This window comes from Echeneis naucrates, chromosome 9, assembly GCF_900963305.1.
Source record: "Echeneis naucrates chromosome 9, fEcheNa1.1, whole genome shotgun sequence".
In the NCBI taxonomy this organism is placed as follows: domain Eukaryota; kingdom Metazoa; phylum Chordata; class Actinopteri; order Carangiformes; family Echeneidae; genus Echeneis; species Echeneis naucrates.
Window position 1 is genome coordinate 4,050,397 of NC_042519.1, and position 23,189 is coordinate 4,073,585.

Here is a 23,189-nt window from a genome sequence, read left to right on the forward strand (position 1 = left end):
ACAACCACCTGCAAACAAGCCCAGCCACTTAAATGGTCATTTCTAGACACACATCAGCAAGAAGGTTATGTCAACAGCCAGACAGACAGATAGACAGACAGAAAGAAAGAAAGAAACACAATACATTCCGATTTCAGTGATAAGTTGTTTCTATAATTGTACCCAGAACTGTCAGGTTGAACAACTGTTGCTACACTATGAAATGAAATGAAATCTAATTAATTTATACTGCACCAAATCACAGCAGAGTTACACAGAGCAGGTCTAGACCACTCTTTATGGAGTTAGACAGGGAGAGAAAAGACAGGAGGGACAAGACAGAAAAGACAGGAGGGACAAACAAAGGCTACAGGAAGAGACAAAGTTATTGACGTGATGTTGAAATATACAGTACGTGCATGGGAGAGAGAGAGAGAGAGAGGGGCGGGGCTCAGTGCAGCCCCCAGCAGTCTAGGCCTATAGCGGCACAACTAAAAGAAAAAGAGGAATTAAACTTTAACTCTTTAACTGTAGATACTGGTTGGCTCCATAGAAGAGGAGCCTGATAGCTAAAAGATCTGACTCCTGTTTTACTCTTGGAGACTCTAAGAACCACAAGTAAACCTCCATCCAGAGAGTGAAGTGACCTCCTGGGACAGTAAGGAACTATGAGCTCTCTGAGATATCATGGAGCTTGATTCATTGAGAGCTTTCAATGTTAGGAGAAGGATTTTAAATTCTAGGAGTGGAGTTACTGGGAGCCAAGAACCAAATACAGCACAAATGTGGTGTCCTTGTCTAGTTTCTGGTAATAATTTCAATTCAATTTAAATTTTCAATAATGCTAATGACTTACTAAGATTTTTCCACGTATCCATATAAAAATAAACCAATGTACCATAAACATTACTTAAGTCCCACCTGGCTGACCAGGTCAAGTACTTCCACAGTTTGAAGCTGGATAATAAGAGCTAGTTAGTAATAACCCAGATACTGAAAAGAAAACATTTTGGAGAATATGATTTTTAGGCTGTTGTTTCTGTTGCACCACAATGCCTCATTTAGGGTTAATTGGGGCATTTTATTATTGTAAAGAAATATACGATTTATGTATTGCACTTAGCCATATTGTAAATATATTCAATGAAGTTACTTCAATGAAATGTTCAGCTAATTGTCTTATACAAGTGATATTGTTCAGTAACTATTTCCATTGAAATTAATTGTGTTTACTGTGGTTGTGAAGTTCAAGCCTGGTGTATTTCTGAAGTTTAATTGGTGCAAATATGCCCTGTGTCTGGAATGTGACTATTGAAGATTAGTCCTCAGCTAAGACAGGGAATATTCTGAAATAATATTCATGCCAACAATGAGTTACAGAGCTCTCTCTGTGGTAGAGAGAAAACCTTTTCTTATTGCTCCCTTCCCCCTCAGCACTCAAGACAGCTCCAGGAGGGATGTGGGATGCTTTTCGAGATGCCCATCCCCCTCTTTCTTCTCCTCTGGCTTTGTGTTGGCTATTCAGCTGCAGTCAGATGGCTGTGATCATACAAACCTGGGATTTGGCCAACAGATTATTCTGAAACACAATGGATAGCTGGCAAAAATCGAGCCCCCACAGAGGCCTTCTTTCATCTGCCATGCAAAAACCACCTCATTACTCTCTAATCAACCTCTACATGTAGGCCGGGCATTGTATGAAAAACTGGTGGGTTGGGTAAAAAAATCCTTCATTTGTTCTTTGAATATAATTAGAGTCCAGGCTTTTTCATCTATAAGAGCAAATAAAGACTATTACAAGGTGATAGGTAAATAAGGGTTTCAAATGTTTTATTCCTTTAATATCACTGGCAAATATAAATTGCTGCTCCACAATTCTTTTTCAAAGGATTTTTTTTTTCCACATTTGAAGTGATCCTTAGAAGACAGTGTCCAAATGATCCAATTCTTAAAAAGTAAGTGCACAAAACATCCACCTTTAAGTAATTGTTAAACAGACACTTGATCTCTCTGTGGAGATGGGTGGCAGGCAACAATGAAGTCCATGGAGTGATGACACGGTGTTTGTTTGTGTCCATGTGTACTGTGTAATGCATGAAAGCACCACGCCTGAGACCGTCACAATGAAAAGGAATGACCTTCATGATACATTTCAATATATCATATACACTCAAACATATCATTCTGTCAGGTCGCACATCCGTGTTTTAAGGCATTATTAGCCACTTTATATGCAGGGACAAAATGTGCAAAAACCAAATATACACATGAATATGAGTTTCCCCTGATGCTGAAACCTGTAGCTTAAACAACTGGTGTGACTGTAGTCTTGTTCTCTGTGAGATTCCACACCTGCTTTTTAAGGCAGATGCTCAGAGCACCAGGCTTCTGGTAGAGGGGAGTTGGAGGGATTGAGGAGCAGTAGTTGCATGTATTCTTACACTTACACATACACACACACACACCTCAGCACCATGGAGGCCAACACAACATGAGGAGGGAGTCACACCGACACCTGGGTGCATGTCATACAGGAAACATGCATACATATGTATGCACATCCACACATGCACACACTCACACACATACACTCAGACATATAAATTGGTAGAAGACAGACAACAGGCCATGGGTGGAAAATAATGAGGAATCATGAAATGACCACAGACAGACATTAATGCTTATGTTAATACATTGAGTCTTTGTCAAGTGGAGTTTTTTTTTTTTTTTTTTTTTGCATTTTACTTGTAAATAAATCAACAGAAAACCAGAACAGAAAGAGAGCCTTACAAATTCTTTTTAAACCACCCACCCTCTACCATCCCCAAAAAATTTCTCTCTGACGACAGTGACGAAATAAATACGCAGGCACACATTCGCACATAATGCATACACACACAACCAGTGAACACATCTTCCTACTCACACCTACATTTCCCCCTTTAGTCCCCCCTATAGCATGGCTGCACAGTTCCTTTCCATTTGAAAAGGTTTGACAAAGAAAAAAAGCTGCATTCCACACTTAAAAGACTAAACAATTGTATATGTATTTTTCTAATTTTCATTTTTTTTTATTTTTTGGTGCATCAGCACCATCTTCATGCTTTAACTGAGATTTACAAGTCATGGATACAGGAACAGGGTGATGATCCCTTTGGCATGTGCTGCAGCAATGAGGACATGTACGTTCGAAAGCTGCAGTCCGCTCGTTGCCAGTGATGATTCTGAACCAAACAAGAGACTGTAAATCTCACAAGGGACAGCAGCCATTTTGTTTGACAGTCTCAGGCACATAGATGGGGGATCAGGCAGCACATCTTTGCCAGAGGACTCTTCTCTGCCCTCAACCTGGCCACCAGCTCTTCTCACTATTACATTTTTTAATTTCACATTTTTTGAATGTATACAGATATTTTTGTCCTCTCATCCTTCCATTAAAGGGCAAGGTGGCTTTGAAAACAGCTAAGAAATTAGAATCAACCACAAAAAAAAGAAGATTTAATTTTCTACGAGCACTGTGCCAAATTCTGAACGGACACAAAAGCCTCGAGGCACAAGGAGACATTTCTAAATATTCTATAGATTGACTAAGCTGTGCAAACAAACTACACATAGAAAACTCTCAATAAACCTCACAATAAGAACATAGGCTATGACTAATTAAATATATTTATATATTTATATCTTCATCTATATATTTAGAATATCTAATAAATACATTTGTTGATAGACATAGAGATCTTTCTGTTAAATATTTACATTAAAAAGCGTACCTTTTTGCACAAACGATAAATAACTATCTAGACAAGGCAAAACAGAGAAAATCTGTGGTTTTAGCATTTTGGTGCTCTTCAGGTGGGGAAACATTGAAGAGGGCGGCCCCTCAGCATGCTCCCACTGAGGAGGCAAAGCCAGTTGTTCTGTCTCAGGGTGACGAGCCTCGTCTCAAACTGGATTCTGCCTTCCCCAAGAACATCCATTCATAAAAAATAATGCTATGAACCTCAGTTGGATGTCCTCTCTACATCGTGGAATGTGCTCCAGTCTCTTGACTGCTCTCGCAAGATAGCTTCTTTCCCTTCCCTTTTAATACCTGGTGAACAGGGCAGTGAAGAAGAAGTGTACAAAAAATGTACCAGCACCTGCCAAAAATACACCATTTGGCCTGGTGGCTGGTGTTTGACTTTTCAAAACCTTCTAGTGACCCCTTGTCATTGCCAGGCTCAAACTTGACATACACACAGATGATAAAAGGATGCTATAAAAACGCCACCGTCATCAGAGAGAGAGAGGCAGAAAAACATCAAACCCACCCCAAAAGCCCTCCCACCCTAACCCCGAACCCCTTCACAATCTCATGCTGCACAATTTTTTTATTTGTTTTTTTGTGTTACTTTCTCGTCAGAACTGCATGTTTGGATGTAAAATTACAGGGTAGTCACGGGATCGACCCATCAAAGCCTGGGTATTAAGGGACGTATTGCTGTTGGCCCCGGTAGTTTCGTGTGGTGTCCAAAAAGTCTGCTGTAACACACAGCACAGGCAGACCACAAGCATGTTTAACGCTCTCTTCAGCTAACATTACTGCAACAGTGTGGAAGGGGGCTTTTAAGAGACAGTGTTTGAAAAAGATGACAAAGTTTTGTTTACAAAAACAATTTCAAGTGCAATTTACCATGCACAGATGGTTGATTATTGAGCGGGGCAGGAAAAAAATAGCCCCACATCATGTCAGCATCACACCTTTGGGAGAACTTTGTCTTAGCAGACAACTCGGAGTGATGGAGCGGTGTGTGTGCGTGTGTTAATGTATGCATGTGTGTGTACAAAGGGTTGATTCTCATAAGTGCTTCCCATGGCTCTTTAGGCATAGAAAAAGAGGCAGTGGGACATTGTGTGGCGACATTCTCTGGCTGAAAGTTGTGGTACTGATGGATGGGGGGGGTAGAGGGCATTGAGTGTCTTTAAAATCCCACTCGTTTGATTAACGCAGAGCAGAGCGAGTGACACCCTAAAGACTGATCGCTGATGATGGACTAGGTGTGGGTGGGTGTCTCGAGTGTGTTGCAGAGGCGAGTGGAAGTCACCTTGGGGACAGGAGGTTCACAGAGGCCTGGCTAGAGGAGGTCTCAGACTTGGTCAGTCCTGGTGGAGGAGGAGGCAGGGAGAAGAAAGAAGCAGAGGAAGGGGTGAGGCCTGAGCAGGACCAGGGAGACAATGCTGACAAAGGATTGGCTGAGGGAAGGGGATGGGTGTTGGTTCAGTGCTGTTTATAGGCTGCAGCCCAGCTGCTTGGCCCTCTCCTGAGTGTCCTGCAGGCGCTGCAGGCTGGCACTCGAGTAGCCCTCGTCGCTACAGCTGCTCCTTAGACTGCCTCGCTCATCCCCTGAGTCACTCACACTGCTGGTGCTCCACTCCAGGTCACCCAGCAGGTAGTCTGTCCCCTCCACATCTACATCCAGGTCCTCTGCAAAACACAGTCAACAGAAGAAGATAAAATAACAAGGATATTTTTAACCTTTCAGTTGTAGCTAAATGTGGGTCACAACATCAACAGGAAAAACTGTATATTGGAACAGGAGAGAGCTGACATGGAGCAACAAGTCAATTTGGACTGCTATGGTTAGGACTGAGCCTAAATGGAATACTCTAATGATGTATTCTATCAACTGTCAGAAAAATGCCACATACTTCACACTCACTGAGTTAAAAAAGATTTCTTCGTGCTACCAACCAAGGTAGGTAGTGTTTAGTGCTTAAAATTTGCTGAAGATATGAATCCAGCCATTCTGTTTATCCACAGATAAAATCAGATGCTAATTGTCTCAGCACCAGCCTTATCACTAGTGTGTGTCACAAAAGGATTCACCATATTTCAGAGTGCTTTCCATAGTGAAACATATTGTAAACACAGCACAGAGTGTTTTGGTTACAATCTTTGTTTCAGTCCGAACAGTGATATTGATGAAAGCCCACCAATTTCTCCTGATAAACTGGTTCCAACAAGCCCTTTTCACTGAATACATGTCACCACAGACTGTAAATCATTCCAATTCCAGGTGCTTCCTTTGTCCATGCTGCCTCAGAGGCAATTACACCCTAGACTCACCCTGGTCAGAGTCGGACTTGTCGGAAGACCGAGTGGAGCCTGTACTGTCCATGCGGGTCCTTTCCACCCCCAGCTGCTCCAGGCGCCTCCTCAGGTGTCTCTGCTCCCGCTGTAGCTGCTCCAAGGTGTGCTGAGCTCTCCTGTCGCTCTCCTCCAGCCTCTGTGGGCAGGGAAATAGAAATATATTGCTTTGTGGGGGTGTTTGTGTGTGCAAAAAGTCCCTTTTACGCCAAAACACATTACTTACACAACATATCCAGCACATGACTGAACACATGGCCTGTTTCACTAGGCGAAAACTACACACACGCATGCTGGTACCTTGATGTGATCTTTGGCCTTCATCAACAGGCTGAGGGTGGTGTGCCTGTTGGCATCTGGTCCCAACGGAACAAGGGATTTCAAGCGCTCTAAACACAGTCGTAAATGTGCCCGTCTGGGGAGAGAGAGAAAGGAGACAAATCCGTCAATCATCAAAGAGTGTGGCTATCCGCTCTGTGAGAATGGAAACACACACTTTCACTCAGTCATAATGATCTGCATGGTGGATGTAGGTTGCTCAGTTGTCACGCAACTCAAATATTGAACTTATGCTACAACATGTGACTAAAGCACCTCATGACAACTTCCTTCACTGATGAAGACTAAAAAATGCTTTTGGAAACTCAGGGAAACATGACCAAAAAATAAATCATAAATTAGGCATGAAATCGCAGCATGAGTTAAGATGTTTTGCCGTGGATTGTTTGGTATGAACTATGTGACCTGAGATACTGATTTCATTGAAGAGTCTTACTGCTACAATGTGGTTTGACTCGACTCTAGAATCAAGGAAGTAGAACTGGACATCCATCCAACATTGTTCCAAATTGAGATCTGGGACACTCATCATTTTGTGTCATGACTCGTTTGTTGACTTGGGCACTTACACATTCTTCTCACTGTCCGTTTCTTTTGGTCCGCTGAGTCATTTCTGAGGGTACTACATTGCAAACACATTTAAAAACTCAAGGAAGAATAACATGGAGAGTGAACGTACTGCACTGTGCACTGCAGTAAATATGGAGGGTCATTGACTCATTGTCTTTTCAACCCATGCATTATTATTGTTCTTTTTATCTTGTTATGCCTGTACTATAGCTGCAGTGACAGAGAGAGACACAGGAAAGCCAAATGGAGAAAAAGAGGGAGGGCTGCATTACATTTCCCATAATGCATCTCTACTGACAACATTTAACTAACCAACACCTCCCCTCCAGATCTTTTTCACTTTCAACCCTAAACAAAGCTGATTCTAGTGACAGTACATGAGTTGAGGTATCATATTTCTGGAGTCACAAAAGGCTTTATACTTTTTTATTGTTATTTCAGGAAAGGCCCCCTTGAATGAAACTTTGGGATTAAGAGATATGGAAGATCAAGCTCATCCACCAAGTAACAGAAATTAAATTTGAAGGAGGATTTTCTATGTGAGCTACTGTACATGTGTTTTGGTTTTTGTAATGGAGAGTTCATCAACACTATTAACAGACATATTGAAATCCAAAGATCATCTCTGTCATATGTTCAGATCTGACCTGAGGATTAATCTCACCTGCCCTTTGAACAAAGTGCATATTTGAATGTCTCATCTCATCCCAACTCCACTCCTGAATCACTGAGCTGGCAGCCTTGGCAATTGCCTCGGTCTGGTGGGTGTTTGTGACCACTTGACCCAGCTGTTACACAACACACACCTCCAGCCCTGGCTGTGGCAGCGTGCGTACATGTCTGTGTGCGTGGCTGAAGTGAGTGGGTGTGTGTACGTCAGACTCTTTCTGTGTAAAAATGTTATTTTGGCAGTGGAAGACTGCAGAGAGGAGCTGTTCACTTATTTCCCTCTGCAGGTAACCCTGCTGGTGTCAACGCCAGGAAGGGTTTATTAAAAATTTGGATACAGCGAGAAAGCCAATCTGAATGTGGCAAAGCACACCCAAATATATTCTTACCTCATGCTCTTTTAAAATCACACACAAGCGGACCACAAATGAAGCGCACGCATGCACTTACAAAGCAGCATTCAGCAGCTGAAACGAAGTGGCTGTTTCTCAGCTGACTCAGTCCAAAGGGCATGCAGACTGTCATTACATAACATGGAAATGCCCTCACCGCTGTGAGTCCGACATAATAAGGGATCAACAGGGCCAGATAATGTTTGTTAAACAACATTTAAGACCCGCAGACTCATGAAATAAAGCTGGTCACATGGTCCCTGCGCAGGTGAATTGACTACAGGCGTGGCAGAAACACATGACCCTATTTTAGCAACAAGTTACTCTGGTTTAGTGTGGCTTTAGTGCAGTATGTCAATACACAAGTGTGTCAGTGTAGCTATGGGTCCGCATGCTATCAGCCAACGGCCTGAGTTACAGCCTATACCCCTGATTACAGACTCCATATTAACTCTTCAAACATACCGGTCTCACCTGAGTCCAGCTGTTTGGTCTGACATAAGGCGAAGGTGCTGATCCAACCTGTTGCATAAAATGGTTGCAGCTGGGTGGTTTCTTGGGGCAAAGAATAGTTTTTCTTACAGTGGTTTAGCTTGATGCACTTTGTCTGAACAGCAGCACATCGCCCTGCTGCTCTTGCTCTATGACCTCCAACTGTAACTGAAAAAGTCTTAGCCCCTTAGTCCCAGTAATAAAAATACTGTAAGCAGCATCCACAATCAATTGCTGCGTTGCTATGCCGTTGCTGGGAGAACTGTCAAAACTGTAACATATTTATGAAACTGAAAACGAAAAAAGCGCATACTAGAGAGCTTGCGTGCGTGCGTGTCTATGTTTGACCGATAGACATTTAAAACCCCCCCACAGCTCCCCTAATTAAGAATTTCTGGTGCCATTGCTGGCAATACCCTATGATTTACAAAAGACAGACAGGTTTGGAGTTTTACAAAATGGAGGAGCTGAGTCTGGCAGCCATCTGATTTTGATTCCACTTGGTCATTGTGAGTAATATTCTATCTGCCTGTGATGGCTTTCTATCACCGTGCTGCCACTTGGAAAAACTGGCCAAAGACTATGTATGTTCTTAAGTGCAATACATGCCATGATCATCATTTTGATTTACTGCTGTGCGTGAGGGATCTGCGCGCGCACACACACACACACAAAAACATAAAGGGCTGGGTCCCAGACACATGCCTTAGTGGCATATATTATTAATGTCATCTGCGCTGGTTTTTTTTTATTCCACTGCAATTTCCCAGTCTGGGATAAATAAAGTATCTATCTATCTATCTATCTATCTATCTATCTATCTATCTATCTATCTATCTTTGGATCAACTAGAATAGGAAGGGTGGGAGCATTGAAGGTGACGTGGATACAAAAAAAATTAACACTCACACCTATGGACAATTTAGAGTCACCAATTAACCTAAAAATTATGTCTTTGGACAGTGTGAGGAAACCCATGCAAGTACGGAGGAGGACACAGAAAGACCCCAGGCCGGGTACCGAACGAAACTGTGCTGCCATGCTGCAAACAAACTTAACTCAAACAAGCTAGTACTATAAGAAGATGCAAAGTTTGCATTTACATAATGACAAGGAAAAGAAAGACAAAGAAAATCTTTACATCTGAAGAACTCCCATTTGATTTTCAACTTAAAATAAATATTTTATTACATAATTCACATTAGTAGATGGACAGAATCTACTAATCTTTTAAGGTTGCATTAGTTATTTTTTCTTGGTCTCTGCAAGTCAACTTTAAATCTTTAATAGTCTGATAACTACTACTTCTTGGCAATAGGAAATAACAATAGGCAGATGAGCTCATAGTAAAACAGACCAGCTCTGAGAGAGCTCAGCTATAGGATATTGAAACAGATCAGCAGTTTTTCAGGTGCAAAAGGGTACAGGGACTCACAGGATAAAACAAGGACACCTCATTTGTGTCCTCCTGTTCAGAGAACAGTGAGAAATCAGTCGCTGTATTTGGGCAAACCTTTAATCTCTGAACTAATGGGATTACACACATCATTTTTTTGTCAACACATTGTCTCTAAAAGGCTAGTAGTTTGTTTGCAATGTAAACACAAAATACTTCCGCATTCTGGCCATGATGCATTTAATCTTGAGCTGTCATGTTAACGTAGATATGGTTCCTGGGTTCTTCTGATATGATTTGGGATACTGGCCTAAGTAAGTACATCAATCAATCAATCAATCAATTTATCTATCTTTCCATTAAACTATCTATCTGCTGGCGCATGTTCAAAGCTTATCCTGTACACTGTTGATTTTTCGTACCTGCAGAAGCACATTATAGTTTTAACTGTTTCATTCCAAGAAGCAAATTCTCAACAGTATTTTTTATACTGTAACAGTGGCACAGTTCACAGAATAAATGTACCCAACGATGGGGAGAGACATGCCACGACCAACACCCCACCTTTGGCCCCGAACCGCCTCACAAGTTGCCAGAGAAGAAAGTGAAGGCTCGCATAATCTGGCACACTGGATCACATGCAAATGTGTGTGCAGTATGTTCATTTAATGATATCAAAAATAGAAAATATAGAATCTGTAATTTTCTCTGCTGCAAAAATATTCAATTCACTTGTGCATTGGATGTGTATGTCCACGAGTGAATGCTTACACAGTAACAGTAAAGTAAATAGAGGAAGAATGTCCTGAGGCAGTTCTTCTCTGCCCACATATCAACAAGGCAATGTATTTGGTTGCTAGTCCAGCTCAGACCACATTTCATCCTCCAACTAGATGCTAGCATTTACTGAAAATTTGAGTTGCGCCTTCTAGTTTGATATAATTGGTGTGGAATCTCTTTCTTCGTCTCAAATGAATTTTTTATCATACCAGGACTACCAGGAGGCTGCATCTAAACTTTCACATTCTGACAAAATAACATTGCCGCTAGTTCTGCTGTTCCTTCTTTGTAGTTTTTTTTTTTTTTTTTTTGCAGCTAATCAACTGCAGTGTATGGATTTTCAGTTTAGCCTGCTCATTTTTAGTGTATGTGAATATTCTTTAATGTCTGTTTCTGGTGTAACAGCATTCTCAGAAAATTTGGTGGAGAATGGTGGAGAAATATGATATTTTTGATTTAAAACATTGATTGAAATTAAATTGTATCTGTGTGGACGTAACATAAATGCACTTGTTTTAGCTCACACTATACCCATCACAACCTCAAGACACTTTTACTTGACATCACATGAAAAAGGAGTAGAAATTGGAAACATAAAAAGGTGAAGACATCTGAATTCTTCCAAATTTTCAAATGGCATATTATATTTGTTTTCACATTTAGAAATTTAAATGTAGGCCTTTTTTTTCCACTACCTTTCCAATCTGAAGTATTATTTACCTCAGATCAGACATTTTCATGCTAATGGTGCATGGGGGTCGGTGTGAGTGGCTTACTTATTTCAATTGAGGAGTAGCACCAACACACACACACACACACACACACACACACACACACACACACTTTCACATACCTGTTTTTTTCCATTTCATTGTGCGTAGACCTATGGAGATAAAACAAAATGCATATGAGAAAATGACAGCACACATAATAACAGTCAGTGATTGGACAGGGGAAGATTTCCCCTCTCTGCTGTGTATGCTATCACTGCAGTCCAAGGTCTTACTGCAGGGGAGTGAGAATGAGACAGAAGAGGCTGTGTGGGAGTTTATGAGCATTCAGATGACAAAGTGAGGTTCTGGGAAAAAAAGAGGAAAACAACGGATTTTCTGATGCCTTAGGATTCTTCTACGGGGGAAACTTTAACAGACCACACACTCAGATATTTGATGAGGAGGCTTGGGGTAAACATAGTAGCAGTAACCAGAAACAAGGAGCAGGGGTGGTAGGAGACAGACTATACCTCTTCATTTTGCCTGATTAGCCATTGTACATGTAGTGTTGAGCAGACTGAGGGTGGGGGTTGGGGGAAGACACTTGTTGGCTGTGGTTGAGTGAGCAATAGTGGCCAGCACCATTCCTGTATTACAATGCTAAAGCAGCACATGGTCACACACAAACCCAAACAGGGGACGAAGAAAAAGTGGGTCAAGTGTATTTTTTGGAAGGAATGTGCTACTCTGACCTGTGTGAGGAACAGGAGTGATGTGATGGGTGATGGTGTGGGGGTTGGGTAGAGAAGACCTCTACATTACTGAGCTCTCCTCTTCCTCCACCTGACCCCTGAGCCACCCCCACCCCCCATCCCAAAATATCCTGAGCACCTTTGGTTGTGCTGAGTTCGAGACTGTCACCGCGCCATGGCCAAAATGCACGTATGCACACACACACACACACACACAGATCTTCCTCCACTTCCATGTTTAAGAAGTTATTTTTTACACCGTGCTTAGAAATGCCGTCCTCCACTATCCTCAGTCAAAATCTTTGAACTGCAGTGGGTCTCTTGTTTGAGTGTGTTTGTGAATGTGTGATTCTGTATGGGTATCATCGTATTTCATTTTATTTCCATGGGTGTCGCTATCTCACTTGGCCCCATCCAACCAGTGTGCATTCCTGTATGGGACAGACAGCCGCTGGTGACATAACAGCACTCGCAGGGAAACGATTCCACTTATTCAGGCTACATTTCAGGCTGAGGGACACCTCCCACCTCCTACCCCATTACCCTCTGTCCCTCATACCATAAACGAGTGAAGTAATTGAGTTTTTTACTGGATTTCAATCAGTTGACCAAGAGTCTGGTTGACCTTTATTTGACCACAAAAGGAAAGAAATACTTTTGTTGCTGAATGTCAGTTCAACAGTTCACTGGCAGTTTTATTATATATCTATTCTCAAGACATTTAAAATTATAAGAATGTTTTATAATAATATCAATATTTGGGAGTTTAATAGTCTGATAACAGTGATGGAATATTGGACAGTTATACATATTATGGTTGGGGCTGTCCAACCATAATATGTGTCCAACCAAAAAAAAAAAAATAATAAAAATAAAAGCTGACCAAAGATCTGTGTACTATCAAGAACCCTAGCCCAGATTTGAAAGTGTAGATAGATCATCCAGATTAGAGTGTCATAGTTACAGCAGACTATTCCATAGCCTGAGGGCCAGGAATGAAAAGGCAGGCCACCTCTGGGTTTAAGGTTTGGTTTTAAATGTGAGGGACAGTGATAAATCCTACATCTGATGATGTGATGTGTGGGCTTTGATCTAGCAGGGGTAGGGTAAAGAGCTATGATGTAGTGGGTGGGGTAATCCTCAAAAACAAACAGGAGAATCTTCAGATCTATTCTAAATTGGACTGGGAACCAACGGAATGAAGCCAGGACAGGGATGGTGTGGTCAGAAGCCAAGCCACTTTGGATCAGCTGCGGACGAGACTGGCCCAGTCCACTGTATGGGGAATTACAGTAGTTGAGCCTGGAGGATCAAAAGACCATGCTCAAATGTCTTGCATAGCACATGTGACAGATACATTCTGCATACACAGTGTGGGCCTGATGGTATCTTATTTTCATAGATTGGCCTTAATCTTGTCAGCTGCACGGAGGTTTTACTCACAGAGTTTCCATATTGAACAAAGAAAACACACACAACTACAAAATGTACAGGGGGTTCTGAATGAACATAGAATTTGGCCTGGCAGGTCCAACTATAATGCTTCAGTTCCTTTTAAATTTCAGTGACAGTACGGGCCAAAGTTTGGACACACCTTCTCATTCAAATGAATAGAAAAGTGTGTCCAAACGTTTGGCCTGTACTGCATGTGTAAGTGCAGCCAGTGAGAATAATCTATTGTGAAAGGGAATAACGTTGTGCCCGAATTGATGAATTCTAATGTTCTATTAAAGAGGGCCCTCCCTCTTTAAGAGAACAGATCAGTAACATTTCACAATCACCTGTCTGACAGTAACTGAGAAAATCACTATTCTCATCCCTGACTTTGGTCTCATCATCGCTGTCTCCCCCTCTCTCTTAAGCTTTCATCTGCCTGGTTAAACAGGATGGAAAGATCACGATATATGGTATCTATAGTGCAGCACAGTGGGGAGGGGGTGAGGGCTCTCTTCATCTATGTAATGGAGGAACTGGTGTTCTCCACTGCCTGCCAAGAGGTGGAGGAGGGGAGGAGAGCAAGAAAACATAAGAGAGAGAGATGAGGGGGAGGGAGGACTCACTACTACTGACACACATGCGCATACACACCCGAGAAAAATTGTGACTCCCCTCCCCCCACTACTCACACATCCATGCCACAGGGAGAGAGAGAGAAAAAAAAAAACTGGAGGGGCCTGTACTGTACATACTGGGCTGAGTGACTTCACAGACGTACCAAGGATCAACAAAACCACAAAAAAAGAAGTTTAAACTGAAAGCAGTGATGAACAGGCTTTAGCACTCCAGACAACTCGGCGACTCCTGGACTAGCCCCAGCCCAATTGTTTTAACACTGAAAAAGTTTAGCCAAGAACATTGTGAGTGTAATATATCAAGGATGACACGCTTAGATGTGTTCAGGGTGGGAGTATTAATGCGTGCAAACTTTTGGGAAGCTTGGACAATGTATGCTGGAGTTATAGGGACTTCCTGTTATTAATGCCCACTAGGAAATAAATGCCATGTTGTCGTGTACGATGCAGAAAACACATCCTGTAAATATTATGTCAATTCGATGATGCTTGTATTAGGATGACTTCCTGTGTCCCGCAGGTGGCGCTCTCCATATGACCTAGTATTAGTATACAGATGTGCCCAGAGCTGGAGTCTAAACAAACGTTGTGAAATTGTAGCAGATTGGAAAATTTAAAGGACTTCCTGTTTTATGGCGGCAAAATGAAATTGGTGGCATTGCTACACCCAGCAGGTACAACAGCTGAAACAGATTTTGATAACTTTTCATCTTCAGTGCCTTCAGTTGATAATGAATCAGTAAGAAGTCATTTGGATTAAAGCTGTAGGTAGAGGTTGCTGATTTATGAGGATTGCTGACATGTTTCCAGTAGGTTACACTCTGGCTGCCTTCCTGTTGGAGTTAGGGCATGAACCATGTGACTTTTTCTGTGTCTTGGCATGACACATCTGTGTACCGATTTTCATTAGTATATATCAATCTCGAGTGAGAGGCACAATTTTCCATTTTGTGACATGCATTTCTGCAACTCATGAAGTAAAAGATTTTATGCAGTGCTGATGCTCTGTCTGATTTCTGTGAGATCTGGTGCATGTTAAAGCCCCCAAAAGGGTGCAAGTTTATGCAATGGAATATTTATAATAGAGAAAGATTCCTTCAGATGCAAAAAGGGCTCTCGCACTGTCAAGTGCTCAGGACCTAAAAATATCACGGTTGATAAACCTTTGACCCACCAAGAAGAAACAGGAAGCAGGGGAAAACTTGCAGTAACTAGTAGTCTTCATGACATCCTTAGCTAGTTCCATTTTTTTCCCATGAAGCATGACTAAAATGTAGAGCCGCATGGCATCCTGTGGCTTTGAGTGCAATGGTGGGAATGAACAGTCGCTGCAAAGGCATCATTGCCATCGACAACATTCAAGCTTAACAGAGGTCATCTTGGCTAAAAGGTTTAGCCAAATAGCAGCTGTTAGGTTCCACAGTATTTTTCCATTTGTGTGTGCATATTAGGGCTACATGTGATAATCATTGCCACTAATAACTATTCTGATGATTGTTTTTGAAACAATGGCTTGAGCAAAACGTGCTACTGCAGAACATTGAATTTTCAGCAATATAAAATGGAAAAACAGGAAATAATTGTTTTAAAATAACCTAAATTTAAATTACAAATTCATTCTGACAGCCATTTTGAGAATGGAATTATTGTAAGTCATTACAATAAGTCATCTGTCTGTTTCTCTGGCTGCATTTTATTCGGGGTGGGAATGTGTTCCTATTTTATGTCATATGTGTGACACATATGCAACTAGGCTCTGGACATGTAAAAAAATCTGACCATTCACCAAGTATCCCAATCAATTAGGTGATGGCAGGTAATTTAGGGCTGAAGAATATGGCCAAAATTTGCATCCCAATATATTCGCTGATTTCGGTCAATAGGATATTATTCCAATATCAAAATGGACAATTCAGAAAAATTTGTTTGCCACGTCTATAAAATATTCTCCTATAATGCTAAAAATTATTTTGAGTATAAAAACAGTGCAAGTAAATCTATGTTAACCTTTAAATGCAATCAGCCTTCTAATACAAACAAGAACATCACCATAAAATAAATAAAACCCTCAGCTTTGTCAATATCAGCATCTTTAAACTAACTTTAAACTACAAGATAGGTTGATTATCTTATTCTTTGCAAATAGGTTGTAACAAAAGTGCCTCAGCCATGAATAAGAACGTGAAATAATGCCTCAAAGTTGCTACACAAATCAGAAAATAAGAGTGCCTAACAATAAAGAACACAATAAGAGCTAGTGATGTTTTATGAACAGGCTGGCTTAAATTCAAGCTCACCTTTATTCATCCTGACAGGGAAATCCTGCTGTTTTGTATCTTATCCTCTAATAGTTAAGGAGTTGGAAAGTGAGATGGCAGTGGGAAATGAATGATTTTCTATATCTTTCCATCCTTCATTGTACAGATGGATTAACTGTCCACCGGTGTGGTTCCCTTGATCCACTACGAGTATTTTAAGATGGTTTTTTTTTTCTCCCTCTCTGTGTATTGCTCCACCACAGCCCCCAGTGAGTGTAACCAGCTCCACAAAGCCAGCTCTTTCCACCAGTTGGTGCAGCCTTCTTGCATATTTTTGTTTTATTCTGCCTCCCCAGCAGACTACGGCATGAAGCTGTGTACCTGCTACCTCAGACTGGTAACCTGCAGCACACTGAAACCTGTAGTTTATCTGATCTATGATAGCTGAACCTCTTCTAGTGAAATTTTCCCTTCTCTCCTGTCAACTATTTTGTTCTGCTTTATTGTGACTTCTGCAAGCTCCTTCAGTCCATTTGTACTGATGCCAGAGGTGCACAATTAGCAGCAAACATTTAGTGCATCGGAGCCTAGCTCGCTACCGCTGAGCACTGGCGTCTGTCTGTGGTGATGTCACGACACAACGACGTAGCCTGTTGTTTTTGTTCTGCTTGAATGCAAAGAACTGATGGCAGCATTCCATAATGAACACCAGTCGGGGACAGATGCTGAAAATATTGCACAGCAAAATAAAGGAAACGTGTTCAAAAACCATTTTGGCCCTACGGAAACATTTGTTGTGTAAAGAGGATTGTGATTCCATTGTATTTAACCAATATGTTTCCCTCTGAGTATGGCAGTCTTATAACATGTATGTACGGGATATGCACTGAGAGACATGTGGTATGAAGCCTACACGCAAACCTATTTATATTCTTCGCTGTATGTACTCTGCACACACATTTCCCCACCTAAAGCCTGGCAGAAAAAGACATTTACTCCACTGGGGGTTGGATGGCAGTACGGATTTGTGTCCCTTGATGACCAAGGTACTTGAAAGGGGCTTGAGTCAATTTGAATTGGTTACTGTGTAGTGTATGATTGGTCACACAATTTTAATGTATTGAACTACAAATGACAGAGAAATGATTCAAAACATGTTTTTGTTTTTTTTTTCACCTCTGGGAAGAAAATGTTCCCTTGGTGTTTAAGTGGCAAAGTATGAAAGGTGCCATTTTTGTGCAAGTGGACTTGCCTTATGTAGCTTTCCAAGATGGTGGACCACGCTGCACGTGCTCATTACATGAATTACATCTTGTAATGACAAATTCAGCCCACGCTGAACTCCATGAGCAAAAGGGGAAGTCAAAGAGGAAACCAATTTAAATGAGAAAAAAAAAATCGTTCTGAACAAATTAGAATTAATTGCTAAAATCCATTTATCTTCAGGCCCAGCTGGAAATATACTCTGATCTTTTACATCATGTTTTTCCTGTTTCCCATTTAACATTTATGGGATCACATGAATTAAATTACTCCACACACTGGCATTTTAAAATACTTTTAAAATGTTGTGTCTACAAAAGAAACAAAAGCTGATATTGTAAGCATGTTACAACAGATTTCATTGCATTCTCTATATTTGCATGCTCACCTCCCACCCTCACCTAAAAATATTGGGTTTTTTTTAAACTAACTGTGTGTTTTACAGTTTTTTATGCCTATATCAGAATACCTAAAGCCATGAAGAAGATGGTTGGTTCTACTGCATTTTGATCTCCATTCAGCATTTGAATGAAGGGTACAGCAAATGCTATTTGAATGAAAGAAATGGTGGTGGGATCGCATGTTTGTAAAATAGGAACACAGGTATTCCTGATAAAAGTTTTTGATAAATCTACATCATCCTCATAACCGAAATAATCAATACAATCAGATAACCTTATTTTCAAAACAGCAGCACAGTTTGCTCAGTGAGTGTACATTGAGCACTGACCCTCCCTCTGCACACAAACACTGAAAACATATATCATACTCGGGGTCATGGAGCCAAACTGTGACCTAATCACAGAGAGCACATCGATCTGTGGGGCGTTGATGCAACATGAATCTGTTCCCATAAGTTTGATTTATGGAATTCAGGTTAGAGACTGTGAATGTACAGTATGTTTGCCAGTATTATCCACTGGGGTGACTGCAGCTGCCAGGACCTGCCCTCTCGCTCAAATGTCTTCTGCAGTCACCTTGACCGACCCAGTTTGCCTTCGCAGTGGAAGTTGAGCCAGACTGATGTTTGCTGCTGTCAGTCACATTTTAAAGGAGACAATGAGACATCAAACGTGGCCCTTTGCCAACAAACTAAAATTGCAGCTGAAGCTTTTTATGTGCAGGACCATAGTCTGTACAATTTGAAAATCAGACATAGTGACTTTTTCTTTCATAAATAGAAAATGCCTTTTGCACCATATTGTGCACCAAACTTTTATCCACATTTTCACAATTTACTTTTTGGCATAGCTAGTCATACTACTTTCACCCTGCAAGCCTTAGTGCTCAATTTGGATTTTTATCAATCCAATTTTTTATGCAGATTTTCATATTATCTTTGCAAAATAAGACTCCAATATGAACTGGTCATGGCCCTGATGTTACCTGCATACACACAAGAAACATCACACAAAACACTCCGTGTATACAAGTGAACAAGAAAAGGTCGAGCATTACAGACGTAGAGGCCATGGATGTTAGCGTCTACAGTTTAATATGCTCTAATATTTCACTGTCCCTCCACTGACTGCCTCTGTCGGTGCTGTCTGTAACGTTTGTTTTTGTTTTGTGATGCCTGCCTGCACACAATTATGAAGATTGTGCATTTAGAAGGATGTAAAAACCCCATTGAATTCCAGATGGCTGAGGTCGGATTTAAATAAAACTGATCTAGCCTATACATTACGTTGAGCAGGCCAGTTCAAAAATGCTGTTGACAAGTTACCTGTCAGGCTTTGAATGCTTCTCTGTCTGCAGTGAGAAGCTCTACATTTCCCTTTTTAAAAAAAATAATAAAAATGGTTTTGCAACAAAGGGAGGAATATGTTCAATAAGAAAAACTTTCAAGTACAGGTATGAAATGATTCCTTAATAAATAAATTGCCGTACTTTTCGCACTATAAGGCACACTTAAAATCCTTAAATTTTCTAAAAAAAATCAGCAGTGTGCTTGATAACCCGGTGCACCTTATGTATGAATTATTGTTGTGCTTACTGACATCGAACCAATTCGCTCAAAAATCTGTCAAAATGTTTTAGTGCGACTTTGGTAAGCGATGAAGCCGCTTCGTTTGATGGAGCATTCCCAGCTGACACAGGGACGTTGTATTAACGTTGGTCCTTGGTTGGATATGGGTTGCAACGTCTGACAATGTTAGATAACTAATTTTGTACTGCTGGGAACCAACCACCATCCAACATTTAGTCAATGTTACCTTACTATAATTAGACGTCAAGCCAATGTTAGGTTTTTAACGTAAACCCAATTTTCAAATCCATATCATAATCCAATTATATTCAAATGTTGGGATACAACATTTTTCCAATGTCACACTAACTTCAGGTGTTTGCTATCACTGGCAACGATAAACCAATCAGAGAACAGTACACAGTACGCTTACCTCCACCACTTTTTTTAATACTGGTACGTACTGTGCTTCGCTTCATATATGTTTTATCATGCGCCTTATGGTCTGCAAAATACAGTATTCCTTCCAGCTGGGAAGTAAACTATTGAAGTATCATGAAGACAGTGATCAATATTTTGTGGGTGGTTGGATTAATTTTGAATTAACCTGGTTTTTGGGGGCGCACACAGGAATAGTGGTTTGCACTGTTGCCTCACAGCAAGAAAGTCATGGGTTCATGAGTTTTCATGTTCACATGATGCCTGTGTGAGTTTACTCCGGGTACTCCAGTTTCCTCTCACACTCCAAAGACATGCATGTGTATGTTAACTGGTGCCTATAAATTGCCCATATGTATGAGCGTGAGTGGTTGTTCATTTCTGTCTGTCACTATGTGTTGGCTCTGAGATATACTGGAAACCTGTCCAGGGTGTACCCTGCCCTGGTCTGGTCTGGAGCATTGGCTGGGTTTGGCTCCAGCTTCCCCCTCGACCCATAAATGGAAATGGAAGATGTGTGAGTGAATAATTCAAAAATTTTAAAAAGGTTGGGCTGGGATTAGTCTCCTCACATATGACCAAATCTTCGACTAAACGCTTGAGTTTCTATGAGCTTATGGGGATTTTTGCAATGCAATTAGTATATCTCTGGTTTATCGCTGTATTATAAAACCAGCAGACTCTGATCAATTGAGACTAAATTCCACAGACCAACTAATAAGATATGACCATTGAAAATGTTGTCTTAGAATCAGAGAGAAGACTGCAGTTGGTTATAAGATATGAATTTGTCTGACCTTTTGCTAGTGGAATAATTGTGAAGCTCATGCCTAGCATCTCAACAGTTTCACCAAGTTTGTTAGAACAGCTCAAACTGAATTTGATTTGCATGCATTAATATGAAATTGACCCTTCCAACATTCCAAAATATATCAAAAGTATCAGTAAGATAAAAAGTAATTACTTCTTTTGAGCCAATCAGATTAAATCAGTTAAAATTTTTCAGACGTGAAAGGATAAAGGTTTTGGGCAGAAAACAACTTTGTCAGGGGATTAGTTGTCATCCAGTCTTACGAAAATTAAAACAATGTTTGTGGCCACAGCAGCTGATTAGCCTTTACCTGCTACTTGTGTTTTTCTTGTTTTTGCTTTTCCTTTTCAAGCTTTCCCTCTCTCGACTGCTGATGAAGGGCGGCATTGAAGCATAACCGTGCTCTGCTTCTGCAAGAAAAGCAACAACAAAGTGGTCAAATGTCCAGCTATCTGGTAATAAAAACACAATATAGCTGCATCAGATTGAAAATAAGTCTCATCAGCAATGACAGCAAAAGCATGCCCATTTGAGCCATCTTGCCATTCAGTAGCAATGTTTTGTGCTTAAGTGTCAACACGCAATGAATCAATGTCATGCAGTATATTGATACAGTCCCCCGCCCCCCCCCCCCCCAAAAAAAAAAAAAAACCCTGGACAATGATGTCATCTTGAACTGGAATAAACCCCACTAGCAAACCACAACAGAAGGAAAGGAGGGGCCTCCGTGAAAACAATGTCTCCCTGCACATCTGACTGCATCTGCCACATATACATTCATCCTGTCATCATCAAAAATGCAAATGCACATGTGTGTTTGCACATTGCATTATGACACAACAGCTCAAAATATCTGATGACTGACGAGCTCATATTTTTGCTAGAAAGTAGTTTCTGCTGCAAAATGCAAAAACAAACAATGTTGATAAATGAATTACGGGGCTTGACTGACTATTAGTTGATTCAAATAAATAAATACATAAATAAAAAACAAGAGGGTGCACTTAAATGGGCTTTCACGTGACCGGGGCAAAAAAATACGTGGTTTTTGGTTGTCGATCAGACATAAAATAAACTAAACGAGCAGTGCAATTATACTTTACCTCGTTCCCTGCGATCAAGGTACTCGGCTGCTTCGATCAACATCTGCACCATTCCGATCGCCGCCATTTTCAACAATAACACTGATAATATAACACTCCGATGAGGGATTCCGTGGCTGTACACAACCTGCTTCAGGTCCTAGCAGTGCTCAGGTGGCTTGCTGCTCTGTCACTGATAACGTGAAAATGCGAGAGGTAACGTTGGAGAGTTGCTCCTGCAGCGTGTCAAACGGGCTCTTTAAAAGTTAAAGGTCATGAATACAGCACCGATCACTTTTAAAAAGCCCGTCTGCGTCCTTAATGATTGTTGAAATGGAGCAGGTCAGTTTGTTGTTGCTGGCTAGTCAAGGATGGCGCCCCCTTTAAAAAGCAAATTGTTGGTAAATATTGTTAGCTTCAACTGTAGGTAGTTCTTTAAAAAAAAACGGGCTGTTGACAAAAACGAAACTATGTCTTGCTTGACATATAAAAAATAAGTCGAGTATTGGGTATATATTAGAAGTTGGCTAATGTCAGCGACAAATTGTCTTAGTAATAACGATGAAAAGTTCGTCTTTGCTCGCCTGGCTTGTGCAAAAAAAGAGAGCCACTCGAAAAACAAGCAGGTTGTTGGCTTGTGCAGTGGTGAAAGAAAAAGAAAAACAAGCTAGCTGTCTTTAAGTTCAACCGACGATGTCACCCAACCTTTTCGGTGCGGGGGTATGTGGCTAATTTTGGGCTGGTTTGTCGCTGATCACGCGTGGTACGTCTCGCTGTAAACGCAGATAGCGACTGACATCAGCTGTGGAGCAGAGAGTGTTTATCAAACTGCTGCCAAAATAGTGGCTGTTGATCAGGAACACTGCTAACTACTGTACTTCACCACAAAGCCTCTGTGTATTGTGATATAATTGGCTACTGGACAAAAAAAATCACGCTGTTATTGGTCGCTTACGCCGTCAATCACCGAAAGGGGTAATTACCGAGTGCCACTGAGGGCCTTCTGCGACCATTTTGGGTCGAATTCACGTTCAAAGTCCTGCTCCTACGGAGCTGCAATGGCTGCAGTTTCTGTGTGCCACAC

The 23,189-nt window shown here is 41.1% G+C and overlaps 1 protein-coding gene across 2 annotated transcripts; it reads right to left on the minus strand.

Annotated features, from left to right (window-relative positions):
- Positions 1-1,793: 1,793 nt before the first annotated feature.
- Positions 1,794-22,957, minus strand: mxd1 (MAX dimerization protein 1). Of its 2 annotated transcripts, XM_029511523.1 has the most exons (6): positions 22,127-22,957; positions 21,334-21,433; positions 11,601-11,630; positions 6,410-6,524; positions 6,089-6,248; positions 1,794-5,446 (listed from the first exon to the last, which is right to left on the minus strand). In XM_029511523.1, exons 1-6 carry the CDS (start codon positions 22,191-22,193, stop codon positions 5,250-5,252), a joined length of 669 nt encoding a protein of 222 aa, XP_029367383.1. In that variant the 5' UTR covers positions 22,194-22,957; the 3' UTR covers positions 1,794-5,249. The 2 variants fall into 2 exon arrangements, with proteins under 2 accessions (XP_029367383.1, XP_029367384.1); XM_029511524.1 differs by lacking the exon at positions 11,601-11,630.
- Positions 22,958-23,189: the final 232 nt, after the last annotated feature.